Below are 26,736 nucleotides of genomic sequence, written 5' to 3' on the forward strand. Positions count from 1 at the left end.
GGATAGCACTCATCCCCATGTTTTTCTATGGGGCTGTGTACGTGTCCAATTTTTTTTACTCCAAACAAGCTGGTCCAGGGGAAAAAAAATTGCAGTATGCCCAAGCTAGCTCCAATATCTTCGGATCGCACTCTGCCATGCAAGTCACTGAGTGCGTGGGAAACATCCTACTGCACTCGGATGACATTTGAGTGCCGTCTGATTTCCAACGATTGACAGAAAAGAGAAGATGGAGAAATTTTTTTCTCCATCTTCTCCTCATCCAAGAGAATCAGATCACATTGTAATCACACTCTGAGCAGAGTTTGATCAGAGTGTGATTTGCATAATTCACCCGATTCTCTCTATGTAGTAGTGTAACCCTAGCCTAATAGATAAATACTGACTAATTGCTATAGGTAACCAGATCACCCCTCTGTGAGATTTTCCCATGCACATTTGGATGGATTATAGAGCAACCCATGCAGAAATCTAAAAAAAAAATATTAAGTGGAAAGATATAAAAACTATCTTAACTCCACTTCCTTATCTACAGTGCTAGGGTGGAATTTATGGCGCTGTTTAAAATGTGGGTGACAGAGCTAGACCTCAATAGGCACACAGATATAAGGCCATGTCCTTCTCTTACAGTACCACTAAAGTGTTCATTAGGAACTACCCCATTAGGAAAAAAATGTCTAATGTATAATGTAACACCTGTGTACATTGTTGCGTTGTTAGTTGGGTTAGGGTTTGTGCACATGGTCAGGAAACGCTGCGGATTGGAAAAACGCAGCGTTCTACATTACAAGCAAAGTGGATGAGTTTTCAAGAAATCCCATACCCACTATGCGTCTCCGTGCACCTGCGGATCACCCGTGGACATGTGCTGCGTCTTTCCAGACCACAGAATATCAATTTCTCTTGTGGAGTCGCTAGTCTCCGCAAGAGAAATTAGATCAATACAATGTATAGGATGCGGTGCAGCGCTTTGAAAGCAGCATAAAGTATACTATAGTGTGCACATACCCTGACCAGTAGCATTGTTGTGCAGCTAGCCAAAACTGTGCTCTCTGACGCAGCTTTATGAGGTGGCTTCGCTTTTGCATCATGTTTAATGTGCATACTGAAAAAAAAATCTTCTGGCATATGATCACATAGGCCCCCATTAATCAGACAAAGGAAAAAAAAGTGTTCTTTTGGCATTTGTATTGCTGCTATCAGTCTGTATAACGATTATTCAACTGTATAGGAAAGAACAGACTGCACTTTGCAATACAAAGGGTCACTGCAAAAAAACATATGGCTGTTTTATTACAGTCAGATGGCAGCTCTAAAATCACAAGTCACAGACAAGTCCCAAAAAATGTTTTTGGCTATGCACCTCGTCTGAGACTTGCATATTATCGTGTTCATGTAGTCTTAGTTAGTGATAACTAACTGGTTCTGCAGAATTTTTTGACTTTTATCTAATCTGTATGGGCCCATGTAAACAATATTTACTGCTACAGCAAACTACAGCCAAATCCCAGTGCTACAATCAATGTAAAAAGATGGTTGGAGTAGTGATATGATATCTTTATTCAAGCTATGGGTTTGGGGATTGGACTGACACTTTCACACTTATGAGACCTCTCATCATTTCCCGTCTCCTGCCACAGCACCTGTTTTTTTTCTGCCATCTTGTTATCCCTTGAATCATGGTCCAAGGGCCAAATCTTCAACCCCAGCCAAGCCAGCAGTCTAAACCCAATTGTCATCCACAAACTTGAATGTGTTTTTAGTTTCAGAAACTAACTTGATGAGCAGGAAATCTCCCAAGGAGTCTCGTCCCATAAGTCCATAGCTTAATGTACAGTCTACGCCTCTACTATAACCCATCTCTTTCTATGCAAATATTTACAATCAGATATCTCAACTGAAGTCAGAAAAAGATGGTGCATATGACGTTTTGCGGGATCAGCTGGACTGCAGACAACATGTGGCTCCTGCAACACTGTAGCCACATTTGTGTATACACAATACATCCAGTATATAGACAGTGGTGGACTTTATTAATGGGAATCCAGTTTCAAATGTCAGTAAATATTTTACTCAGGCTTGGAAATTCTTATATTTGGCGGAAATGTGTTAATTCTAACAATAAACACATCCTCAGAGAAGGCCTATGTGCAGATTGTCAAATGGCTAACGTGTTGCACCACAAACATGACATAAACTTCTAGGTTTTAAATTTGTAGGTACATACTATTCTGCTGGCTGATGCCTACATGCCAGAATCATTGAGTTTGAAGAGTACAGTAGTTTTACATAGATCTCAACCTTGCTCTATTATTTCTGGCTAGATCCAGCTTCATAAGTGGGAAGACTCCACTAGTTAAAGGTAGTAATGAGCGCCATCTAGTGACCACGTTTCCATAAAATAAATATACACAGTGTGCATAATTACTAGGCAAGTGAGTATTTTGACCATATCATCATTTTATACAGATTTTCCAAATCCAAGGTGTATAAACTTGAATGCTTACTGGATGAAGCATATCAGGTGATGTGTATTTGTGTAATTAGGGATGGTGTGGTCTGAGGATACAACACTTCGGTGCGATTAGACCACACACATGCAAATTGTCTCTTCAGAGAGGAAGAGGACTTGAACTCAAGTGCCACCTATTGGAAGTAGCAATCTTACAAGTCAATATAACTTAGGATAAAAGCTAAATCAGAATCTCAATTTTCAAACACAATGTTTCGGGGTATTGCCCCTCGTCAGAGCAAAGTATGAGATCTGATTTTGCTGGGTGAGAGGCTAAGACTGTGATCTAAAAGGTAAAGTTTTCTCCTTATGGAGAGTGACATGCCAGATCTGACACGCCAGTGTGAGGAGGCTTAAGCGCCTTGCATGCTCCTCTCGGAAATGAAATATGCAAATTGTCTATTCAGAGAGGAAGGGGACTTGAACTCTAGTGCCACCTATTGGAAGTAGCAATCCTACAAGTCAATATCGACCCTTTATCAAGCCTTGCAATATGACTAATGAATAATTTCTCAGATGAGCATGCAAAGTGTTTAATCCTCCTCACACTGGCGTGTCACTCTCCATAAGGAGAAAACTTACCCCTTAGATCCTAGACCACACACACATGAGGTAGCCTACGTGGAGCAATGTACATCAAAAAGCCATTAATGCCCATATCCGTTTTACCGATCCACTGGTTGTCTATCTTGGACTTTTTGAAGGTACTAATACTGAATTCAGAGAACACACCACAAGACCTGCCATTTTGGAGATGCTGTGAGCTAATGTGACTTGCATTCCTTGGAATGTCCTCGATAATCTGCAGTGTAAATGACGCGCCCCCTGGGCCTGTGTCGTGCAGGCACGTGTGTGCGGGGAATACCCGGAGCCAGATCGCTGGGGGTTGTAGTCTCCGTGGCGCTGACCCGGTCCGTGCCCAGGGTGGTCAATTCAGTGGCAGTTTTAATAGAATTATGATTGTCCGACTACGCCACCCGTGGATTGCGGTCAGTGGGGACCGCCGCTGCGATGCAGACCACTGAGGCTGATGTTGTATGCGCAGCCAAGTATGGGATAACTCCCCACGGGAGAAGTATTGCCTCAGGGCAGCTAGTGTGGATGATGAGAGTGATGGTGTGAGCGTCCCAGTACTGATGGTGCTGGTGCGGCGATGAAACACAGAGACGTGTGGTTGCAGTTTCCAATGCTTTACTCACAGTTCTTTACTGGTCCTAGTCACCTCGGTACCGGCGGTGACTGCCCAAGCCGTGCTGCGTCCACCAGGCAAGGGGCTCGACCAACTCCCAGGCAATTCCAGAGCGTGGCACAGGGCTCCCTTCTCTTCCTTTCTCTGGCCGTCCCCACTAGTGACCCACCTTTGTCCAGCTTCCTCGGGCCTTCTCTTGGCGAAACCTATCTCCGGTTTCCCTGACCCTATGTGGTATGCTTTCCTGGTGGATGTAGTGAGGGGTCGCACCAAGTTGTGGTCACAACCTCCGGTCTTTGGCTGAGGAATTTATTGCCTCCACCAATTTGGGTTCCGGTACCCTGTTCTGCCAACCCGTCACCCGCAATCTCCTGGGCCTATGGGGTTCCTTCTTCTCTCGTGTCTCTGGGCCTCTCTTAAAGTTCCTTTTCTTCTTTCCTTTCTGTTCCTTTCTGTTTCCGTTCTCTCTGGCTCCGGCCTTCACCCTAGGCCTGCCTCGTGGAGCTGGGCCCAGACTGAGCCACAGCTCCCTGTCAGCCCTCTCTGGCTGAACTCCTTCTCTCACTCCTCTCCTCTGACTGAGCTCACTGAACAGAACCCCTGTTCTAAGATGGTGCCAACCTTATATACCTCCCTCTATGTGTGAGCCCAGGTGACTAGCAACCAATGGGCTCCTACCTATGCCCAGAGACCCACCCCTATCTGCTCCTACACCACTGGGTTTTCCTCACCCTCCCCACTCCAGCCAGGGACAGATGCTGTCGTGCCTGCACTTCTGTCTAGTGGGAGCACCGTTGAGCTGTCCCTCGGAAATGGGGTGTGTGTGGTGCATGCAGCCTACCGAGTCCTGGTCCACAATCCATCCTTACCTGGGAGTGGAATATCACACCTCTGGTTTGAGGTGCAATATCCCTGTAGCAGCCGAGCCCTCGGGGTGCTACATTAATGCACCAGGGAGCTCAGCACCAGGCAATACAGTTCGCCATTTCATAGCACGGACACCTTACCCAATACCTCTTGTTAACTTGTTACTCTCGTTGCAATCGATGTCTGATGAAGGTCCATGTAATAGGACCAAAATGTCATTGACTTTTGGATTTCTTGAATAAAAATATGTTACGTTATTTGGAGTGGAACCAAATGGTTTGTTAAGTGGGTGGAACCCTCCTTGAGCACCCAATCGTCCTCTTCAAGAGTGCCGTCTACTTAACGCTATAGTGCACTAATACAGCTGTCATGGAGGATGGGAGAAACCTCAAATCTTTTTGCTCTATTTTAGAAAAACTTAAACTGAAGTTGAGTATGGAGAGATATACGGCACTCCTAATATGTGCAGAGGTGTCCAAGTAGGGTTCCAACCCGTAGATAATGAAGATAAAACTTGACACTCAAAAGGGTTGCAGTGAATGAAAAGCTTGTCTATTTAGACAATCTTTATAGTTTTAATCCTACACTTGGACCTTCATTAGAACAGTAGTTATAGGAAACACTGCCTCTGTAGCGCTGGTGTATGCAACATACGTCGCTCGGAAATGGCGCCATTCCCGAGCAATGTGCATCCATACACCAGCGCTACAGAGGCAGTGTTTCCTATAACTACTGTTCTGATGAAGGTCCAAGTGTAGGATTAAAACTATAAAGATTACCTAAATGGACAAGCTTTTCATTCACTGCAACCCTTTTGAGCGCCAAGTTTTATCTACATTAAAACTAGAGTTGAACCACCTAAAACTTTAGAATTAACTTTTTTTAAAGCAAAGATGGGTAGAAACAGAGTTGTCCCTCAGGAAAAACCCTTAGCAATGGTTAATTTGCCTTTTGAGGATGGTGTCCATTTGATTATACAACACGACAATGACAAAATGGAAATATGATAATTAAAGTTCTATATATATACAGCACAATATACTTGACCCTCTTTATCATGACTGGTAGACTATAGACCTCTTTTGTTTTTTTGGGTGGATTCTCAATGCTATGTAAGTTGAATTTTATTTTGTTTTCTGGAAGCCTGTTCAGCTGCGTGCATGTGTTTCTTTGCATATCATCATGATTTACCATTTTCTATAAAGGAGTTAGGAAATCCTTAGTTCTCCATCTAGGACTAATTTGGAGTTGGAATGCTAATGGTTAATGATGTCCTACTTATCCTTTTTTGACCATAAACAGTTTGCCATGTCTGAGCCTCTGCAGCTCCTCAGCCCCAATCCAACCCCTCTGTATGTTACTTTCTTGCCATTTATTTTCCTCTCACCCCTAGGACAGATAGAAGTGAATACTTTCTATGTACAAAGCTGTGGAAGGTGTCGGCACTATATGAGTAGTTATACATTACTGTATATACATTAGGTTGCTTCATTCTCTCATTCTTTTCCTACATTCCTTTGCCTGTAATATTTCTAGATCTGTTTATAGTATCCCCATTCAGGGTGTTATCGTGTCAGGCCTTTATTAATGTGGCTGGTTCAATGTTCCAGCCCCTCTGTTTTCCTCTTTTTCCTTCATCCCTTTATGACTCTGGCTATTCATCTTTCCGCCCTCCTTCTTTTATTTGTTTAGAATATCATTCTTATTTAGATATTCCAACATGTGGTACAAGTTAGTCCCTCAGAGGTTTGGCAGGCGAGCGTTGCTGTGGCGACGGAGATTTCGGCTGGCGTAGTTTGGGTTGGGGGGGTGTAATTAGGTACACATGTCCCTGAACTTCTGGATAACTTTATGGAGCTGAGGGGGAGGGATCCCAGGAGCCATGAAGTGTCTGTGAGGAAAGATTTCTGCCTGTTATAAAGGTCAATGAACATTCAACGTCAGCTTAAAGGGAACCAACCGCCTCCTCTCCTCTAGAGCTCATTTTACAGCTCACCCCTCGTTTATCTTGCACTGCTTTGAAGCACTGAAACCCACCAACACTTGTGCTCTCAGGTACTTTCCTCTCGCACACAGGCCTTCTAGTGAGTTTCAGATTCATTTATATATACATTCAATCGTTTTCACAAATTTCAGCTTAGTGTGCCAAAGCCGTCAGATTCATAAGTGTAAAATGGAGGTTTTCTTTTGCAGACTAACGTAGGCCGTACACATTAGATGGCTGTTGGCCAAAGTGTTATTCAGATGACAGCCATCTTGGCCGACTTTCCAATACACAGGAATGCTCTCTCGGGAGAGCAGAATTGTGTTCCCTATGACAAAGCCACCAACCGACATTTCTGCTGGAGGCATACCTCCAGTAGAACAAAGCGATTGGCAGTTCGAGAATAGATATGCACGATTGATGTTTACCCCGACGATCTGTTAGCTATCAGCCGCATACACACTAGAGTGTCAATCGAACCTGTCAATATCGGCAATTTCGGAAGGCATTAAAGGGAATAGGCAAATAAGCACTCATCAGGACTCGCAGCAGTGCATTACCATAAATAAACCTGAAGGCTAAATCCTTTTTTTTTTTTTTAGAATTGAGTGAGCTATTTATGTCAAGTGTAGATTAACCAGAGGGCTCTCACCTAGCCAAAGCAGACCTCCTGCTTTTCACTGATGATAGGCAAGCACCCCAAAACACGTGTCTGCAAATGGAGTGCCTGGTTTGCCTGTTATCTTACATCATGTGGCAAGGTGCTTTAAAGGGTTGATATTAATGTTTAGGATTTCTACCCCAATGGAGTTCATGTCCTCTTCTTCTCTGAAGAGGCTATTTACATATATACATTCCCATAGGAGCATTGCATGGCCTATATATCTCCTTACGCTGGATTGACACTTTACATGGGAAAATGTTCACCATTTAGACCCTTTGTTCTTTGTGTCACAGCATTTTGAAAACCGTAACTTGTAACTTTTTTGGTTGATGGAATTGTATAAGGTCTAGTTTTCTTTGGTTCTTTATTTATACACAGCTGAAACCCACAGTATATGGTGCAGGCTCAGCTCTTGAGCCCACCTATACACTCCTCCCATACATGTACAGTGTATGAGCAAGGGATAAAAGAGGTTGTCCTAAATAGATATCCCTTTCTCAGATTGCACCCTTCCTTACAAATTAAATGAAACCATGATACAGCAGAGTCACTGGGTACATTTTTTTCTTCTGTATTGTGTAAGCTCTTATAGCGGTCAGCGGGGTTCCACTCTGTCTCTCATACAGTACCTATAAAGTGTAATCTCTTATAGTCAGTAGGGTCCGCTCTCTTTCTCTCTTGCCTGGAGAGTGTGAGCTCTTATAGTCAGCAGGGTCATCTCTCTATCTCATCTGTAGAGTGTAAGCACTTACAGTCAGCAGGGTAATCTCTCTGTCTCACCTGTAAACTTTTTTTCTGAGCAATTACAAGCTTTACAGTATTGAGATTTGCGCAAATAAATTAGTCACAAATCTAATTTTTGGTGAAAATTCTACAAAGTCGGTGAATTTGAATTTCAACAGATTTAAACATCTCTAGTGATTGCCCATTGCCTTCAAAACATCAGTTCTTTTTACGTATACTTGCACAAAGTCAGGGAGTTTGTAGGATCATTGTCAGGTGTATGAGTAACCTATTATATTAAAGTGATAGTAACATAGTTTGTAAAGCCGAATAAAGACTTGCGTCCATCAAGTTCGACCTGTTAATTTTTTAATTCCTAAAGTTGATCCAGAGGAGGGCAAAAACCCCAAATGATTTAGCCAACCTTCACCTATCATTTTCATATGTAGGTTGAAACACAATCATAAACTAAAACAGAGTGTAGGAGACTTAAAACTAGGTGAGGAACAGCTCAATTCTGCTACAAATGTGAGGTTGTGAAAGAAAGTTTCATGTCAGAGGTCATACAGCATGGTAAAACTGAGCACATAAACAACACACAAGGTAGTTCTACTGCATCAGCAAGGTCTCTTCCAAGCTAAGATTGTTGATGTTCAAGCTGTTTTGAAGAAGCTCAAAGAAGTTGCCAACATTGAGGAACACAGAAGCCGTGGTCAGCCAAGGAAATTTAGTGCAGCAGATAAAAGACACATTATGCTTACTTTCCTTCAAAATCGTAAGATGACAATCTCAGAACTAGTAATATTGCAGCTAGAAAGCCATACCTTCAACATGGAAACAAGGTCAAGCACCTCAATTATGCATGAAAACACGGGAACTGGGGTGCAGAAAAATGGCAGAAGGTGCTCTGGACTGATGAGTCAAAATGTAAAATATTTGTCTGTAACAGAAGGCAGATTGTTTGCTGAAGTGCTAGTGTAGTACAGTAAAGAGTGTCTACAGGCAGCAATAGTTTATTATAGAGGCTCCTTGCAAGTGTAAGGGTTAATCACAGTTTACTGTATTGTTGGAGATTTGTGATGTAATATATGATCTAGCCAGTAGAGGGCAGCAGAGAGGCCAGAGTTGCAGCGCATGGGTTTGACAGTTGGTGGCTGTTGCTAGGGGAGTTCAAGGATAGCGAAGCTAAGCATCGTTGGAAAAAGGTCTGGATAGAGCAGTGCGACTCTGGATCTGTTTTTGGTGACTCTGGGACGCGTTGTTGGGCTTGACATGAGGCGACTCGGTGAGGACAACCAAGAACAAAGCATCTTGGGCTAGGCCAAGTGAGGTTGTATTTCTAAGGTCTTAGAGAAGCCCTGCTTTAGAGAGATCGGCATTCTCTAAGAGGTTCCAGTTAGTGTTTCTAATTATTCGGCACTCAGCCCAGCAAGGAACCGTCCACTTCAATCTCAGGACGTACTGGTACCCTCTTACATCTGAATATATATATATATATATATATATATATATATATATATATATGCATTGTGCCTATATAAATAACTCTATGTAGGTCTAGTTACTTAGGAGAAAAGGCCTCTTCTGTAAGTAACACTTCAAAAATTGCTCGAAGTAGGCGATTACTAGAGTACTGGCACAACACTGTCGTTTTATGGCTTTATGCATAGAAAGGGTTAATCGCATGTATTTTTGCTGGCATATAACTGTTAATTCTGTTAACTGTACCTGTGTATACTCTTATTTGGTGTCATTGAGAGGAATTGCGGTCATCATATTTGTTATTTATTCACTGTTTACCTACCATTCTTTCCTTTATTTTTTATAAACTGTTTAGTAAATATTTATAATATATTATTTAATATTTGTGCACTATCAGGCACTTGTTGCTGTACCCCTCGTCCTGTGGCTGTCTCTCGACCACGTTTCACAAGTTTGGGGCTGCTTTTCAGCAAATGGAGTTGAGGATTTGGTCAGCATTAATGGTGTCCTCAATACTGAGAAATACATGCAGACACTTAGCAATCATTTCATAATATCAGAGAGGCATCGAATTGCCTCTAAATGTGTTCTACAGCAGGACAATGACCCCAAACATACACCTGATGTCACTAAGAATTATCTTCAATGTAAAGAAGAACAAGGAGTCCTAAAAATGATGATATGGCTGCACAGAGCCTTTATCATAACATAATCTAGTTTGATTGGGATTGATGAGAAACTATTACTAGGGCACTTTGAAGAAATGGCCATGACGCTCATTTCACCCCTTCAAATCAATGTAACACTGAGCTGTTAATGTATCTGGTATGAAGACCACAGGGGTCTGGCTACAGTACATTATGCCATCCTTGTGAGTAGAACCAGTGTGATGTTCCCTAAGGCCTCTTCATTGTGTTGCCCACATGGTTTCCATACCAATTTCTGGCTTTTATTGGATCCAATACAAAAAAGGGACTCGTAGCTGAAGAGGATAGATCTCCATTGCAGAGCTTGCTCTGCACCATATTAGACTATGAGAGCAGTGGCGTGAGGTCAATAGAACATCTGTAGCAGATGTTTGACTTGTAGCCTTGTGTTGTCCAAATGCTTTCTGATGGTTTGTGTAGACAATGTTTGATGCCTTATGTAACGTCCATCTTCATTCAGTGGAATGGCCATTTTTACAAAGCGTCCGAGGAGCCAATTTTCAACACGACAACACCAGGCCTCATGTTGCTTGTGCTACTGTGAGCAGCTTGTGTTGCCTAAACGTGCTACCATGGCCTACAGCGTTTCTGGACTTGTCTCCCATCGAGCTAATCCTGGACGTCATTGGTCGGCAATTACAAAGGGACCTGCCAGCAGCAGATCTTAATGATTAGCGTGCCCAAGTGCAAAGTGCATTCCTCATATAACCATTAATAACTTCACTGATAGAATTCTAAATCTTGTAAGTGCATGAATGTTCTGTACATGGTGCTCATACTCTGTACTAAATAAATTGAGATGTTTTGAAAATCTTTCTGTTTTTTTAAATTTGCATGTCATTAACATGTCTTTAAATCCTGTGATTTCCATCAATTCACGACTTTTCAACCATGCACACTATGTGAAAACATAATTTTATAAGATCATTTGTTATAGGCTAAAGGTTTACAGGCATAACACACTCTACATTGATATCTACACATGTCATGTAGATGTAGTTTTTCAATACAGTTTTTGAATCTAATGTTAGGAGTGCATGGGAAAGGGAGGAAAACGATACTGAAAAGATTCTACATTTATCTTATTTTTAATCCATTCCTGGTTTTAACTTCAAAAACTGCATCACAAAGCTGCATAAAAGTTACTTTAACAACTATGTTTGACTTAAAGACTTTGTCTAGCACTTTCTCTAAATAGGCCATCTCCATATATATTAAAGGTCCCCAAAAATCATATAGTATATCAGTACAAACAGGTACCTTCTATGCATCCATATATGCCATAAAAAGATATCTACATATTTTAATCCTGGCATATGTCTAAAGGGCAAGCTGGGTGAATTGTGGTGAGAGTGCAGAGATCTAATATTCACTATCATGGGCGAACACATTGTAATGCAAAATTCTACCTGCTTTGAAGGTGGAAATGGACCCCTTACCTCTTGGGCCCTTGTGCGGCTTCACGGGTTGTCCAATGATATGTCTGCCCCTGTTCACTATCGCCAATTGTGTCCCATACCTTTAATGTTTGGCATCAATGAAACCTACATAGACATGTACTTTGTGTATGTATCATATGTTTTTGCATTATGACTATTAAATCATAGCATTATCCATGCCAGGATACATATCCTCTGTCACCTCCTTTCCCTCAAGGAAGCTGTTCAAACATTCTCTTTCCTGGCTCTTGTGATTGTATCTAGTTTTCTTGCCTGTCTCACAATAAGGAGAAACAATATTGGGATGAGACAATAAGGATCTAAATGGGGAGGGATGGTTGAGTCTCCCTGTAATGAAAAGCATGAATAGCATGAGACCTGTCAAAGTCTTATGCTCCCATCCCATGAAATGGATCTAAGTTGACTATTTTTGGTTTCTTATGATATCACATGCAGATAAATTGTTGATCATAGTTTTATACATACAGAACACAGAGCTCATTGTCCTAATATATAATTAGCTGTGGGGTATATTTCATGCTCTCAAAAGTAAAAGGGACAGGCATAATGAGTGTTGCATACCATTACCAAATAATTATAAAAGCAATGTATAATTATATGCAAAGACATTAAACTAACAACATGTACGGTTTATTAGCCAATAGGAAATAATAAAAAGCTGAAAAACTACTAAAGGGATGCATGTATCAAGTTATATGTTTTAACTTTTTTATATCTTTATCACACCACTGCAGATCTGGAATCAGATGACCCTACACTATGCAATGATGTGACCACGGACTCTCTGAACCTTAATCCATCAAATACTTGTGGTGCTGGACTAGCAGGAGGTGGAATTGGATGCATTAGTAGGGCAGGCATGCACTCACCACCACCCAGACGTTCCTCAGCTCATGACATAAATGGAACGTTCATCAGCCAGCCATCTCGGTTTATTCCACTTGGGGGTTCACGCTTCCTGGAGTGTCCCAGTATACGTATAACAAGTGATTCACCCTCAAATAGTGATGGAGAACAAGAAGAGCAAAGCCGAACAGACATATGGGATGAGAGACCACATCGTGATCAACTTTTCTTACCCCCAGATCCATTTGTGTATCGAGACTCTTTCCTTAGCCCCAGTCCAGCAAGTAGCCATTCTTCATGGAGCATTCTTTCTTCGGAAGCATCCTCTTGTGATTCTCTTGGACAAATGTGTGAAGAGGTGGAAAGAGAGCTTAATGAAGCTGCATCTCGATTCACACTGGCTTCTCCTCTTGGATCCCCAAGAGGTTCACCAAAACCCTGGAGTGTCCATAACGATGAATTTTGGCAAAGTGGTCCTTCAGGCCCTTCAGCTTCATCTCGAGAAGAACTGTTGTCACCATATCCTCAAGGCCAAATTTCAAGGCCTACATCACCATGTGGCAAAAGAAGGTACTCAAATTCTAATGAAGATAATATCCATCATACCAACTCACCGTCCCCTTCTCCTTCACGTAGGGGAAGCCTGGGAGATGAAAATCAGTCTTCTGAAGCTGAGGCATCTCCTAAGACCTCAGAGAACAACCAACAAACAATATCATCCTCACAAGAAAGAGGCGATAACATTCCACAAAAAGCCAGAAGAACTTCAGCAGAACAAACCGTTGCCCCTGTCAGGCCCGAGGAACCTTCCAGTCCTGCAAAGACTTTTTCCTCTGGAGCATCTGTATGTGTAAGTGACGAGAACAATGTGATGTTCCCTCAAAGCAGGAAAGAAAATGTAGGGATGGATTATTTGGCTGTGCCTTCAGCATTGGCCTGGTCTAAAGCAAGAGTTGGAGGACAAAGTCCAATTTTTAGGTAAAGCTTAAATTGATGTCATTATCTTTATATGAAGATTAGTCTGTATTAAATCCCATAATTTTTAAAGTGTTACAAAACAATTTTTATAATTGATAATTAAATGGCATGGAAAATATTTTAAACAATTACATTAGTTATGTCATTTGTGTTTAGGTCCTCCTCTTTACCACCACTAGACTGGCCACTGCCCTTCCAGTATGAGGGTCTGGAGCTGAGAATAGAGGTACAACCAAGGACCCATCATCGAGCTCATTACGAAACAGAAGGAAGTCGGGGTGCAGTGAAGGCTTCACCTGGTGGACATCCTATTGTCAAGGTAATATTGAGATACTGCAGCCACATTTCTATACTATATCTTATACTAAAGTATCAACCTAGGCCAGCTTGGAGCATGTCCCTTAAAAGCAGTAACCCCTTTCCATATGCTCTATAAGGTCATATCGACATTATGGGGGGGTACTACTTACTAGAGACTATTCTATATGGTCATTTAGGAGACGTACACTAAGCGTGTAACAATGAGAAAAATATCCAGCTCACCATCATAGAATTCCCACGTAGTTCGGAGTACGGAGGGCGTCTATGCCTGGACACAATCAATGGCAGGAATAGGTAGAAAATCCAGCTTCACAAACTTTTTTTTTAAAAATATATATTTTCTTTATTAGTGAATAATAGTAATCAGTATCGGACTGGGGTGTCTGGGTCCCACAGGGGGAATTGACCCTAGGGGCCCACCTTACACCTATATGCAAATACCCGTTAGCCGTTATCCCTGTTACAGTGGAGCATTAACTGTAAATCACAGGCAGCTACTGCACATCTACTGTGTACCACCATAACTGGGATGTACAATTCCGGTAATTTGCATTAAAGGGTTCTTTGGTTAAAACAAGTTATCACCGATCCATGGGCTCCCCAGGATAGGTGATAACTTATTGATTGTTTGGGTCAGACCATTGGAAAATGCACTGATCGGAAGAATGGGGAAGTTTTATCCCTGATAGGACACTTATCCCCATTTTAAAATGGAGCTGCAGGTAGATGTCTGACCGCAGCCTCATTCATTCTCTTGGGGGGCTTCCAAAAAAAAAAAGAGCAGCCACTGAGGGAATGAATGGTCGAGTTGCCCATGAGCTCCAGTCTAATGGGGAGAAAAGCTCCACATTCTGCCGATTGGCTCCCAGCAGTCAGACCCCCACCAATCAATAACTTGCTACTGATCATGTGGAGAGGTGATTACTGTAAGTGCATCTCTGCCGCTGTGTTCCAAGTATTTAATCTCTAAGGCCACGGCCCCACTATTAGTATTCGGTCAGTATTTTTTCTCAGGAGTGGGAGCCAAAACCAGGTGAGGAACAATCAGAGAAAAGGTATAATAGAAACAAGTCACCAATTCTGCGTTTATCACCCACTCCTGCTTTTGGCTCCCACTCCTGAGAAAAAATACTGACCGAATACTGTAAGTGGGGCTGTGGCCTAATGGAAAAAAATCTTCTCCTAGTTAATATCAGCGAGAACAAATGACCGCCATACACAACACAATCCACTATACCAACACCAATAATACTACATACAATGAACAAATACCGCCACACCATGACCAGATCACATATTACCACCACATAGTGACTGAATAATACAACATACAAGGAACAAATACTGCCACACCATGACCGGACCACAAATTACCACCACATAGTGACCAAATACTACAATACTGATCATGAATACAAACCACAATACTAACAACACTGTTATTACCACCAGTGATGTTATACACCGGAGCCCTGTATATAGTGTCAGTGTACAGGTAATACAGAGATCACCAGTGACATTATACACAGGAGCTCTGTATATAGTGTGCAGGTAATACAGGGATCACCAGTGACATACACAGGAGCTCTGTATATACTATATAGTGTATAGTTTAAGTGTACATGTAATACACTGACTCACCAGTGACATCTCTAGTTTAAGTCCTTCATCTTTGCTCTTTTTCTTCATCTGGCACAAACCGCCATCAATTCTTCCAGCCAGGACTCATCTCTGCAGAAAATAACACACAGTTATCAATAAGTGATCTCTTCTAGAGCACATTGCACACTTTTCCCCCGACTTCTACACTGCGCCAGATGAAGAAAAAAAGTGGCATAATGCCGCCCTGCACAGTAACATGACCTCCCTTTTGTCCCCCTCCCCCATGGAAAACCGTTTCCTAAAAGTAAATTGTATTACAAAAGTAATAATGTTCCCCACTTGCCACCATGAACTAATAATGCGTGTTCCTCAATATGGCCCCCAAACAGTTATTAAGTTCCTTATCCAGCTTGGACCCCCATGACCCGTGTCCATGTCCCGTGTCCAGCCTGGCCCCCCATGTGTCCAGCCTGGCCACACTTCATGTGTCCAGCCTACCCCCTTTCATGTGTTCAGCCTACCCCCCCTTCATGTGTCCAGCCTGCCCCCCCTTCGTGTGTCCAGCCTGCTACCCCCTTCATGTATCCAGCCTGCCCCCCCTTCATGTGTCCAGCCTGCCCCCCCTTCCTGTGTCCAGCCTACCCCCCTTCATGTGTCCAGCCTGCTCCCCCTTCATGTGTCCAGCCTGCCCCCCTTCATGTGTCCAGCCTGCCCCCCCTTCATGTTTCCAGCCTGCACCCCCCTTCATGTGTCCAGCCTGCTCCCCCTTCATGTGTCCAGCCTGCACCCCCCTTCATGTGTCCAGCCTGCACCCCCCTTCATGTGTCCAGCCTGTTCCCCCTTCATGTGTCCAGCCTGGCCTCCCTTCATGTGTCCAGTCTGGCCCCCCTTCATGTGTCCAGTCTGGCCCCCCTTCATGTGTCCAGCCTGCTCCCCCTTCATCTGTCCAGACTGCACCCCCCTTCATGTGTCCAGCCTGGCCCCCCATATACCCACACAGGCCCCCATACGTCCATCCAGGGCCCGCCACCCCATATACCCATCCCATACATTAAAAAAAATAAATAAATCAAATACTCACCTCTCCCGTTCCTGCAGGTCTGGTATACTCTGACTCTGCAGTGCTCAGAGCAGAGGGTGGTAGTGACGTCACTTCGCCATCTGCCCTGAGACGTCAGAATCAGAAGACGCTGATGTCACTGGAACTGCGGGGAACGAGGAGAGGTGCGTATCTGAGGAGGAGGTGGGGGGGTTCTCATGCTCCCTCCAGGGGGGGGGTTCTCGTTCTCCCTCTGACTGATGGGCCCTATTGCGCACCGTTGTCCCTTTACCCTGGGGCCCCAGCACTTACCTGTGGTCACATGGCCGCCGGCCATGGTCATCACAGCGGGTCAGGTCTGCGTGCGTGCGCGCACCCCTGCCTCCCGCACTTTTAAAGGGCCGGTGTCCCTAAAAATTATTTTTTTTACCCTCTTTGTTTGTCTGGGACGGGGCCCACCGGGCATTCCACTGGTACCCCGCCAGGCCAGTCTGACCCTGATAGTCAGGGCCGGCGTCAGCACCCGGCGTACCCGGGCAAGTGCCGGGGCCCTGGAAAATCAGAGGGGCCCAGCCGCCCACTCACTGTCGGGGCCCGGGCCCACACACCCACCCGCCCACTCACTGTCGGGGCCGGGCCCACACACTGTCGGGGCTGGGCCCACACACCCACCCGCCCACTCACTGTCGGGGCCGGGCCCACACACCCACCCGCCCACTCACTGTCGGGGCCCTGGCCGCTTCCTCGGCACCTGTTCAGGGACGCAGGCGCTGCTTGATTGCCGGCACTTCCCCCAGACATGGCCGCGCGCTGTCCGGCTGTGTCTGCTAGTAATGACAAGGCAGGGTCGACGGCACTGCACCTTTAATTGTGCTTGTGTGTCGCTCCTGCCGCGTCATTACTAGCAGACACAGCCGCACAGCGCGCGGCCATGTCTGGGGGAGTGCCGGCAATCAAACACCGTCGGAGCGGAGGTCCTGCACAGATGGGCGGGAGGGGCCCGGACCCGACCGCAAGTGGGCCCCTCTGATGTTCCAGGGCCATGAAGTCTGTGACACGCCGGGGGCCCTGCACTGCCCCATACCCGAGGAGCTGCTGGACAGGACACTGGACCGGGGACAGGTGAGTGAGGCTTCCCCAATCCCCATATTAAAAATATTAGTAATGGGTCTGTGTGAGTGCATGTATGTGAATGTCAGTGTATATGACTGTGTATATATATTTGTCTGTTTTATCTATGTGTATGTCTGTATGTGTACATATGTCTGCGTACCGTGTGTGCGCGCGCATATGTCTGCGTATCGTGTGTGCGTGCATATGTCTGCGTACCGTGTGTGCGTGCATATGTCTGCGTACCGTGTGTGCGCACGCATATGTCTGCGTACCGTGTGTGCGCACGCATATGTCTGCGTACCGTGTGTGCGCACGCATATGTCTGCGTACCGTGTGTGCGCGCGCGCATATGTCTGCGTATGTGAAGGATGAGGGGGCAGGCTGGGCCATGTGTAATAAATAAATAAATATATATATATTTATATATTTATTTCTCCGCCGCATCTGTGTGACGCGCCCCCTGGGCCAGTGCTGTTTGGGGATTACCCGGAGCCGGATCAGATGGGGGTTGTAGTCTCCGAGTGGCGGCGACCCGGTCCGTGCCCAGGGTGTCAAACTCAGTGTGTGGCAGTCTTGATAGATGTTATTGATGTTCTTAGTGTCGACTACGCCACCCGTTGATTTGCGGTCAAAAGGCCGCCACTGCAGAAGGGTCCGCTGAGGCTGTTGGTATGTGTGCAGCTGTGGTAGTATAACCCCCAACGGGAGGGGTATAGCCTCAGGGGGTCAGATGTAGAGGAGGGTGGTTGTGAAGGTGCAGGAGAGCTAAGCAAGAAGACTCAGAGTCGGGCTGTGCAGTTCAGGGGTTTTTTACTTACGGGTGTTCTTATGGTCACTCTGGCCTGAAGCGACCACCCGAGCCGTGCTGCGTCCACCAGGTCCTGGACTCGGCCAACCCCCAAGCAATTCTGGAGCGTGGTCCTGAGCTCCTGTCTGACTTTCCCTCTCTTCTGGCCGTTCTCACTAGGGATCCACTTATGTCCGGCTCCCTCGGGTCTCTTGGTGGGTACACCTCTTCTGGGTTCCCTGACCCTATACTTGGTATGCCTTCCTAGTGGATTTAGTGACGGTCATGGCAGATCCTGCCCACGACCTCCGGTTCCTGGCTAAGGTGTGCTTTTCTCTCTGCCAGCTTGGGATCCGGTACCCTGGGTGCCAACCCTTCACCCTGCTGTTTGTATTCTGGGGTCTTGGGGTTCCTTCTTCTTCTCTCTGGGTCCTTCTGACTCCTCTCTCTCTCTCAGACTTGGCCTTGGAGCTGGGCCCAGCCGGAACCACAACTCCCTGTCAGCCCTTCTGGCTGAGCTCCTCTGCTCTGCTCCTCAAAGACTGACTCACTCTACAAAAGACCCTGTCCTAAGATGGTGCCCACCTTATATACTCCCTCTATGTGTGAGCTCAGGTGACCAGCACCCAATGAGCTCCTAGCATTACCCAGACTGCTCCCCCTATCTGCCCCTACACTACTGGGATGTTCCACCCCCCTCCCACTCCAGCCAGGGACAGACACTATCGTACCTGCACATATATTGGTGGGAGTACCGTCGATCTGTCCCCCGGAAATGGGATGTATGTAGTGCATGCAGCCTACTGAGCTCAGTTCCACACTCCATCCTTACCCGGGAGTGGAATACCACACCTCTGGCTTGAGGTGTAATACCCCTGTAGCAGCCTGACGGCCGGAGTTCCCCCCTGGTAAATCACAGCACGTCCTCGGGCTGTAAGAGAATAAAAACATCCACAAACATACATTTTTTTTCATAAAACATAAACATATAAAACATCATATATTATCAGCATAAACTTTTCATATAAAGCTTTTCATAAATAACACTCTTGTTCCTCCGGCCACGGTGCAACTTGTGACCGGGTAAAGTGCGACAGTCTCTTGTAGTAAAAACAACAGTTTCCTATAAAACCGGTAGGGGGCGCCTTAGAAAGCGCAACTATATACAAGGGAAGGTATGGCCGCTCTCAGTCCTCGGCCAGGTATCAGGACAGGAATGACCGCTCTCAGTCCTCGGTCAGTGGGAATAGGGACACACGGGTTTCAGTTCAATTTGCTGGTCCCAACGGGGACTATATTTTAACTAGCAGCAGTAACAGTTCTTATACCCTGACGGGTAACTATGTACAGTCTCTTTACCGTACTTTAATGACGGCGTACTCCTGCTCCTCCTTCAGACCCGTCCGGATCCTCTTGCTCCTCTTCACACCGTAGCTCCTCCTCCGTCAGCCGGTGTACATGGAGGGCGTAGGGTCCTTTGGCACACTTGTGCCGGGTGAATGTGACCTCGTCCCGTACATATAGGTCACGACCTCTGTGTCCCTCCGGCAGATGGGACTCCACGTCTCTGCGGGTGACAAAGACGTCGCCGGGGGTGTGATGATCCCTGATGAAACCCCAACCGTGCTGCAGTTGGAATTTAATTACAGTCCCGGTGGCACGGGGACCGTGGGCTGCACGGGGGTTCCTCCTGGTCCGGCTCTTCTGCTCTGCACTCTGTTCCTGCAGCCGCTGCTCTCGGACCCGCCTCTCTCTTCGCTCGCGGTCAAAGACCTCTAACTGCTGCCGGCAGCACTCCGCACGCTCAGCTGCGGCTGCCCGAGTCTCTTGGGTGAATCCCATGAGGTCTCCTCCGGTGGGGTCCCACGCAAACTGCGCTTCCTCCAACGAGAGTGGGGTGATCTTAACGGGCTTCGGAACCGGAATCAGGGGCTCATCTAGGGGTCTTTCTTTCCGGAGTCGGGGATGGTGGAACTCCGGTGGCCACACAAAGGGCTGCCCATCCGGGCACGTGTGCTGGGCAAACAAGTCTTCACCCAGGTGCGGCACGGTGGACGTTGAGGGCGCGGTGGTGGTAGCGGCGCCCGGGTTCACTAGGCCTTGCGACCAGGCTTGGGGCACCCTGAAGATAAAGGGCACCGTGAAGACGGCGGCGCCCGGGGTTACTTGGCCCAGCGACCAGGCCGGTGACTCAGCAGAGGTAGAGGGCGCTATTGGTACTGCGGCGCCCGGGGGTACTAGACCTTGCGACCAGGCCGGTGGTGTTTCCTGCTTTGCCGCGCTCAGGGTTGAGGCGCGTGACGTCACAGGGGTCGCGGCCGCGGCTTCTGCTTGAGGCCTTGTCTGGAGCGGTGACGATGCAGCGACGGGCACGGCAGGGGGAATTTCGGGCTCTGCGACGGGGAGCTGGGGCAGGCACGCGGTTTCTCGGCTCGGGGTTGTGACGTCCCCTTTACCTGCCTCCATCTGTTCAGCTCCCTCCTCGGCGCCGTCTCCGGCCTTCACTCCTCCTGCACCATCCTCAGAGGTGGTCTGTCTCCTCGTCTCGGGCGGCGTGCTTCGCTGGCGGGTTCCAGCCTGCTGGGCCATCTCTCTGCTCCATGCGGCCAGTACGTCCCGCTGCACTCGGGCCATCCTCTGAGCCAAGCCCTCCAGTGCGGTCTGTGCATGCTCCCGGTCTCGGGGGAGCTGTGCCAGGATCTCCACCAGGCCTTCTGGGGTTGTCGCTTGCAACAGGCTCCTGACCACTGGGTCGGTGCTGCCTGCCTCTCCCTCCATCTCCGGGTACGGCTTCTCCGGAGTCCTCTCCAGACTTCTTGTCTCCGGGTGCGCTCTCTCCAGACTCCTCCAGGCTGCACCCATCTTCTCTCTTTTGTTCTGTCTCCGCCCACATTGAAGGTGGTCCCGGGGCCACTTTGTGATTGTCAGTTCCAGGGGCAGTTCTCTCACGCTGATGGACATCTCCAGCATCACAGTCTCTGTTGGTGGGGGCGGTTTCCGCTTTTGGCGCCATTCCTTGACCTGGCCCACGATGGGAGGTGACCTCTTGCCACCCTCTGGCACGCCCATAATGGCGTCCGCTCTTCCAAGGCGGGAAATCTTCTGGAAATGGCGGGAATCGTCTCCCAGTGGCGGGAAACTCCATGGATGGCGGGAAAAAGCTGCAGATGGCGGGCAACCGGCGGGAAACGATCCGTGATGGCATCCCATGACGGGGACCCTCTGGAACCGGCGGGAGACTTCTTCTTGAGGTAAATTTGAACTTTTCTTCAGGCACGCAGTACCCGGTGGTTGCGGGCACGAAATCCTGCCGACTACGCCAAAGTTGACGCGCCCCCTGGGCCAGTGCTGTTTGGGGATTACCCGGAGCCGGATCAGATGGGGGTTGTAGTCTCCGAGTGGCGGCGACCCGGTCCGTGCCCAGGGTGTCAAACTCAGTGTGTGGCAGTCTTGATAGATGTTATTGATGTTCTTAGTGTCGACTACGCCACCCGTTGATTTGCGGTCAAAAGGCCACCGCTGCAGAAGGGTCCGCTGAGGCTGTTGGTATGTGTGCAGCTGTGGTAGTATAACCCCCAACGGGAGGGGTATAGCCTCAGGGGGTCAGATGTAGAGGAGGGTGGTTGTGAAGGTGCAGGAGAGCTAAGCAAGAAGACTCAGAGTCGGGCTGTGCAGTTCAGGGATTTTTTACTTACGGGTGTTGTTATGGTCACTCTGGCCTGAAGCGACCACCCGAGCCGTGCTGCGTCCACCAGGTCCTGGACTCGGCCAACCCCCAAGCAATTCTGGAGCGTGGTCCTGAGCTCCTGTCTGACTTTCCCTCTCTTCTGGCCGTTCTCACTAGGGATCCACTTATGTCCGGCTCCCTCGGGTCTCTTGGTGGGTACACCTCTTCTGGGTTCCCTGACCCTATACTTGGTATGCCTTCCTAGTGGATTTAGTGAGGGTCGTGGCAGATCCTGCCCACGACCTCCGGTTCCTGGCTAAGGTGTGCTTTTCTCTCTGCCAGCTTGGGATCCGGTACCCTGGGTGCCAACCCTTCACCCTGCTGTTTGTATTCTGGGGTCTTGGGGTTCCTTCTTCTTCTCTCTGGGTCCTTCTGACTCCTCTCTCTCTCTCAGACTTGGCCTTGGAGCTGGGCCCAGCCGGAACCACAACTCCCTGTCAGCCCTTCTGGCTGAGCTCCTCTGCTCTGCTCCTCAAAGACTGACTCACTCTACAAAAGACCCTGTCCTAAGATGGTGCCCACCTTATATACTCCCTCTATGTGTGAGCTCAGGTGACCAGCACCCAATGAGCTCCTAGCATTACCCAGACTGCTCCCCCTATCTGCCCCTACACTACTGGGATGTTCCACCCCCCTCCCACTCCAGCCAGGGACAGACACTATCGTACCTGCACATATATTGGTGGGAGTACCGTCGATCTGTCCCCCGGAAATGGGATGTATGTAGTGCATGCAGCCTACTGAGCTCAGTTCCACACTCCATCCTTACCCGGGAGTGGAATACCACACCTCTGGCTTGAGGTGTAATACCCCTGTAGTAGCCGAGTCCTCAGGGTGCTACATGTGCATCATGAATCGTGTATGTGTTAAAAGGGCCCACTGAGACTCTTTCGCCCGGGGCCCAGAAAGACCTGGAGCCGGCCCTGCTGATAGTAATCCAGTGAAGAATTGGCAGCCTAATTAATGTGCTCAGGAGACATAGTAAATTAGAGGCATGTGGAGACAATTTAATTAAATAGAGGGCGTGCAATGATTAAACTAGGTTCCTGTTCAGACATAATCATTAACTACTATGGGAGAGTGTTTGATGCACTAAAATATAATTTGTAGCATAATATATGTTGGAAAAATAACAATATATATTTAAATGAATGTAAAACAAATATGAATTTACAACTAAGATTGGAATATATGATAGTACTAACAAAATTGCAGAATGAGAGTATGGCAATATAACAGATTAATAACGCCAGCAAGGTTACGAAGGCCGGTTCATGAGTATATGATATAATTTTTATAAGAAATGTATGCGATGTTTTAAACAAAACAGAGAGGGGTGTGAAAGACCATTTGTTTAGAAAAAGGGCGTTCCATGGTTAAACTAGGCTCATGTTCACATATAATCATTGTCCATTATGGGAGAATGTTAGAAGTGCTATAATACAATTTTGTAATGATATATTGCACCAGAATACAATTTGCAAATAAATATAAGGCAAAATGACAGCACAAATGATAAAATGCCTGTTCATATTCCAAAAAAAAAAAAGGTGAAAATTTGTGAAAGAGGTACAAAACAAAGCATTATAATACCAGGGGAAACAGCATACCACTATAATGAATGTGTGATGTAGTACCTATAAGGGATACATGCGATATTATAAGCAAACGAGGGGGAATAAAAAGGAATATTTATGCTAAAAGTATAACATTATGTTCTTTAACAAATTAAGACGGATAGTTCGTACTGACACTGATGCACCCTGAGCCTGCAGGACAGCTTGATTTTTTTTGGAACTTGATTGGGGCTTCTTATCCACCATCGGACTATCCTGCATTGCAACCTTTCATCAATTTTTTTATGCTGTCCACATCCAGGTAGATTAGCTACAGTGCCTTTGGTTGTAAACTTCTTGATTATGTTGCGCACCATGGACAAAGGAACATCAAGATCTCTGCATATGGACTTGTTGTAACCTTGAGATTGTTGATATTTTTCAACAATTTTGGTTCTGAAGTCCTCAGACGGTTCTCTTCTCTTCCTGTTCTCGAACAACACAACAACACAAAAAACAGAGAAAAAAAGGCAAATTGGACATCATTTCACACAAAACTCCAAAAATGGACCTGACAAAATTATTGGCACCTTTCAAAAAATGTGGGTTCTAAACTTTGTTTCAAGTATGTGATTCTCATTCAAACTCACCTGTGGCAAGTAACAGGTGTGGGCTATATGAAAATCACACCTGAAACCAGATGAAAAGGGGAGAAGCTGACTCAATCTTTGCATTGTGAGTCTGTGTGTGCCACACTAAGCTTGGAGAACAGAAAGAGGAGACTAGAACTGTCTGAGGACTTGAGAACCAAAATTGTTGAACAATATTAACAATCTCAAGGTTACAGGTCCACCTCCAGAGATCTTGATGCTCCTTTGTCCACAGTGCGAAACATAATCAAGAAGTTTACAACCCATGGCACTGTAGCTAATCTCCCTGGACATGGACGACAGAGAAAACTTGATGAACGGTTGCAATGCAGGATGGTCTGGATGGTGGATAAGAAGCCCCAATCAACTTCCAAAGAAATTCAAGCTGTCCTGCAGGCTCAGGGTGCATCAGCTTTAGTGCGAACTATCCATCGGCATTTGAATGAAATGAAACGCTATGGCAGGAGACCCAGGAGGACCCCACTGCCGACACAAAGACATAAAAAAGCTAGACTGCAGTTTTCCAAAATGTACATGAGTAAGTTAAATCCTTTTGGGAAAGTGTCTTGTGGACAGATGAGATCAAGATAGACCATTTGGTAAAGCACATCATTATATTGTTTGCCGAAAATGGAATGAGGCCTACAAAGAAAAGAACACAGTATCTACAGTTAAATATGGTGGAGGTTCAAAGATGTTTTGGGGTTGTTTTGCTGCCTCTGGCACTGGGCGCCTTTACAGGTGAGACTGGAGCACTGGGCTGGGACAATGGGCAGAAGCCGGCATGACGGGGATTTGGAGAAGGTGGGGTTGGGTTTGATAGTTGGGGTCATTTATAAGATGACCCTAGGAGGGGTTTTGCTCACTTTTATGCTCCCATGGCACAGTGCAATTCCCCTGTCACAAACCTTGAGATGGCCTCCATAGGGCAGCTGCTGTATTCTCTGAGGACAGCGGCCAGGGGTCACCCTGCTGGCTGGCTCGACACCCACGTGGCCCAGATTGTCAGCGGTGGAGCAGGAGGGGCAGTGGCACTATCACTGCCGGAGCAGCGCCCATGTTGGGCTCAGCCTTCGGTAAGGCTGTCTTCGGACTGCGCTCCATGAGCTAGGCGTCGGAGCAGGAGCCCCTCTAGGGACCATGCGCCGCTGGTGCAGACACCTAGACCGCATACCAGGGCCTTGGAGGAATCCGCGGGTGTGGCCTAGCTCGACGGTGGTGGCCGGGTCCAGGCCCGCAATAGGGGCGGGGCCAGATGCCACTGGGATGACCAGAAGTGCGTCACCTGCGGCTGGCCTTCGCAGCGATGACCGAGTTGGGCGACCTGCCCCTTTCTCTTTTGAGGACCTGCTACGCTAAGGGTCACCCTTGGTGGCTAGTGAGGACCTGCATCTGCAAGCTGCACCTATTGTGGCGGCGTGGATGGACAGCACAACCTGCACCAGGGAATCCCCTCCATGTCCTATGAGGACCAGCGTCACGGTCTCACCTATTTCACAGTGGGTGGCGGGCAGGGTGCTAGGGGCTCCCCCTTATCTTCCCAGCCCGTTGACTTTGCCCCAGCATCAGGTTCTGTTCATCAGGGCCAGCCCAGTAGCTCTGGGGCACAGGATTTCGCCTCCCTTCCCCTATCAGCAACTGCGGTGGACCCCTTCATCATCACCTGCGGGAGAATCGTCATCAAGATTCTCAGCCAACAGGAGACCTGGATGGAAGTCTGGATGCGGGATTTCTGGCCAGTGGGGTCACAGCACCCATGCAGCCTGGTGAGTATTACTCCATGTCTTGTTCATTTCCTCCTATTTTAATGTCTTAAAGTATAGTGGGCAGTCAGCATTCAGGGGGGGTAGGCACGGGATCAAGTACAGGTAGTTTGTCCGGGCCCACCACTAATTTCCCCCCTTCTCAAGGGGTAGTTGGGGTTCAGGATATGTTGGCTACTTTAAAAGAATGCTTGGCAAGATTAAAAGGGGGTAGCCAGCCTCCATCTCAATTATCGGCTTGGGTCCCGCTAGTGGGGGGCACGAAAAATGAGGCAATCAGATTTTTGGACAAGAATTCTCAGATGTTGGCGCCAGTTTCTGTCTCAGTTCAGACTGAAACAGACAAGGGTGATAAAATTCATGTAGATGATAAAGCGCCGGCTGAAATATGTTTGCTTCGAGGGCCCACTGGGGGCCCATTTAAAAAAGGAGATGAGGGAACAGATTTGGAAAGACGAGTACATAGAAATTTTTTCCCTTCTGTCTCTAGAGACGTTTAACCTTGATAAAAAGCAGAGTGATGATTGTAAAAAAGAGGATGATAAAAAACGGAGATGGCGTTTACAAATCGGATGCAAGCGTTTGCCATCTTGGCAAGTGTTATCGGCGAAAAGGCACCTGAGAATTGTTCTGGCCTTTTTTGTTATTTTGATTCTATAGGGGAGGCATATAGAGTTTATGGGGGTCAAACCTAGTTGAGATATGACGAACAATTTCGTCAAAGAAAATCTATTAGACCGGCTATTAGATGGGATCAAAAAGACAA

General features: G+C 46.8%; 1 protein-coding gene across 1 annotated transcript in view; it reads left to right on the top strand.

The window, feature by feature from the left end:
* NFATC4 (nuclear factor of activated T cells 4) overlaps positions 1–26,736 on the top strand; it is a 172,254-nt gene that overhangs the window by 10,931 nt on the left and 134,587 nt on the right. The window contains exons 2-3 of the mRNA XM_073671152.1: positions 12,323–13,412; positions 13,569–13,731. Coding sequence (XP_073527253.1) covers positions 12,323–13,412; positions 13,569–13,731 — 1,253 coding nt within the window. The remainder of the gene's footprint in view (positions 1–12,322; positions 13,413–13,568; positions 13,732–26,736) is intronic.

This window comes from Phyllobates terribilis, unplaced genomic scaffold (assembly GCF_046119375.1).
Source record: "Phyllobates terribilis strain yellow unplaced genomic scaffold, ASM4611937v1 Scaffold_1__5_contigs__length_1240528914, whole genome shotgun sequence".
In the NCBI taxonomy this organism is placed as follows: Eukaryota; Metazoa; Chordata; class Amphibia; order Anura; family Dendrobatidae; genus Phyllobates; species Phyllobates terribilis.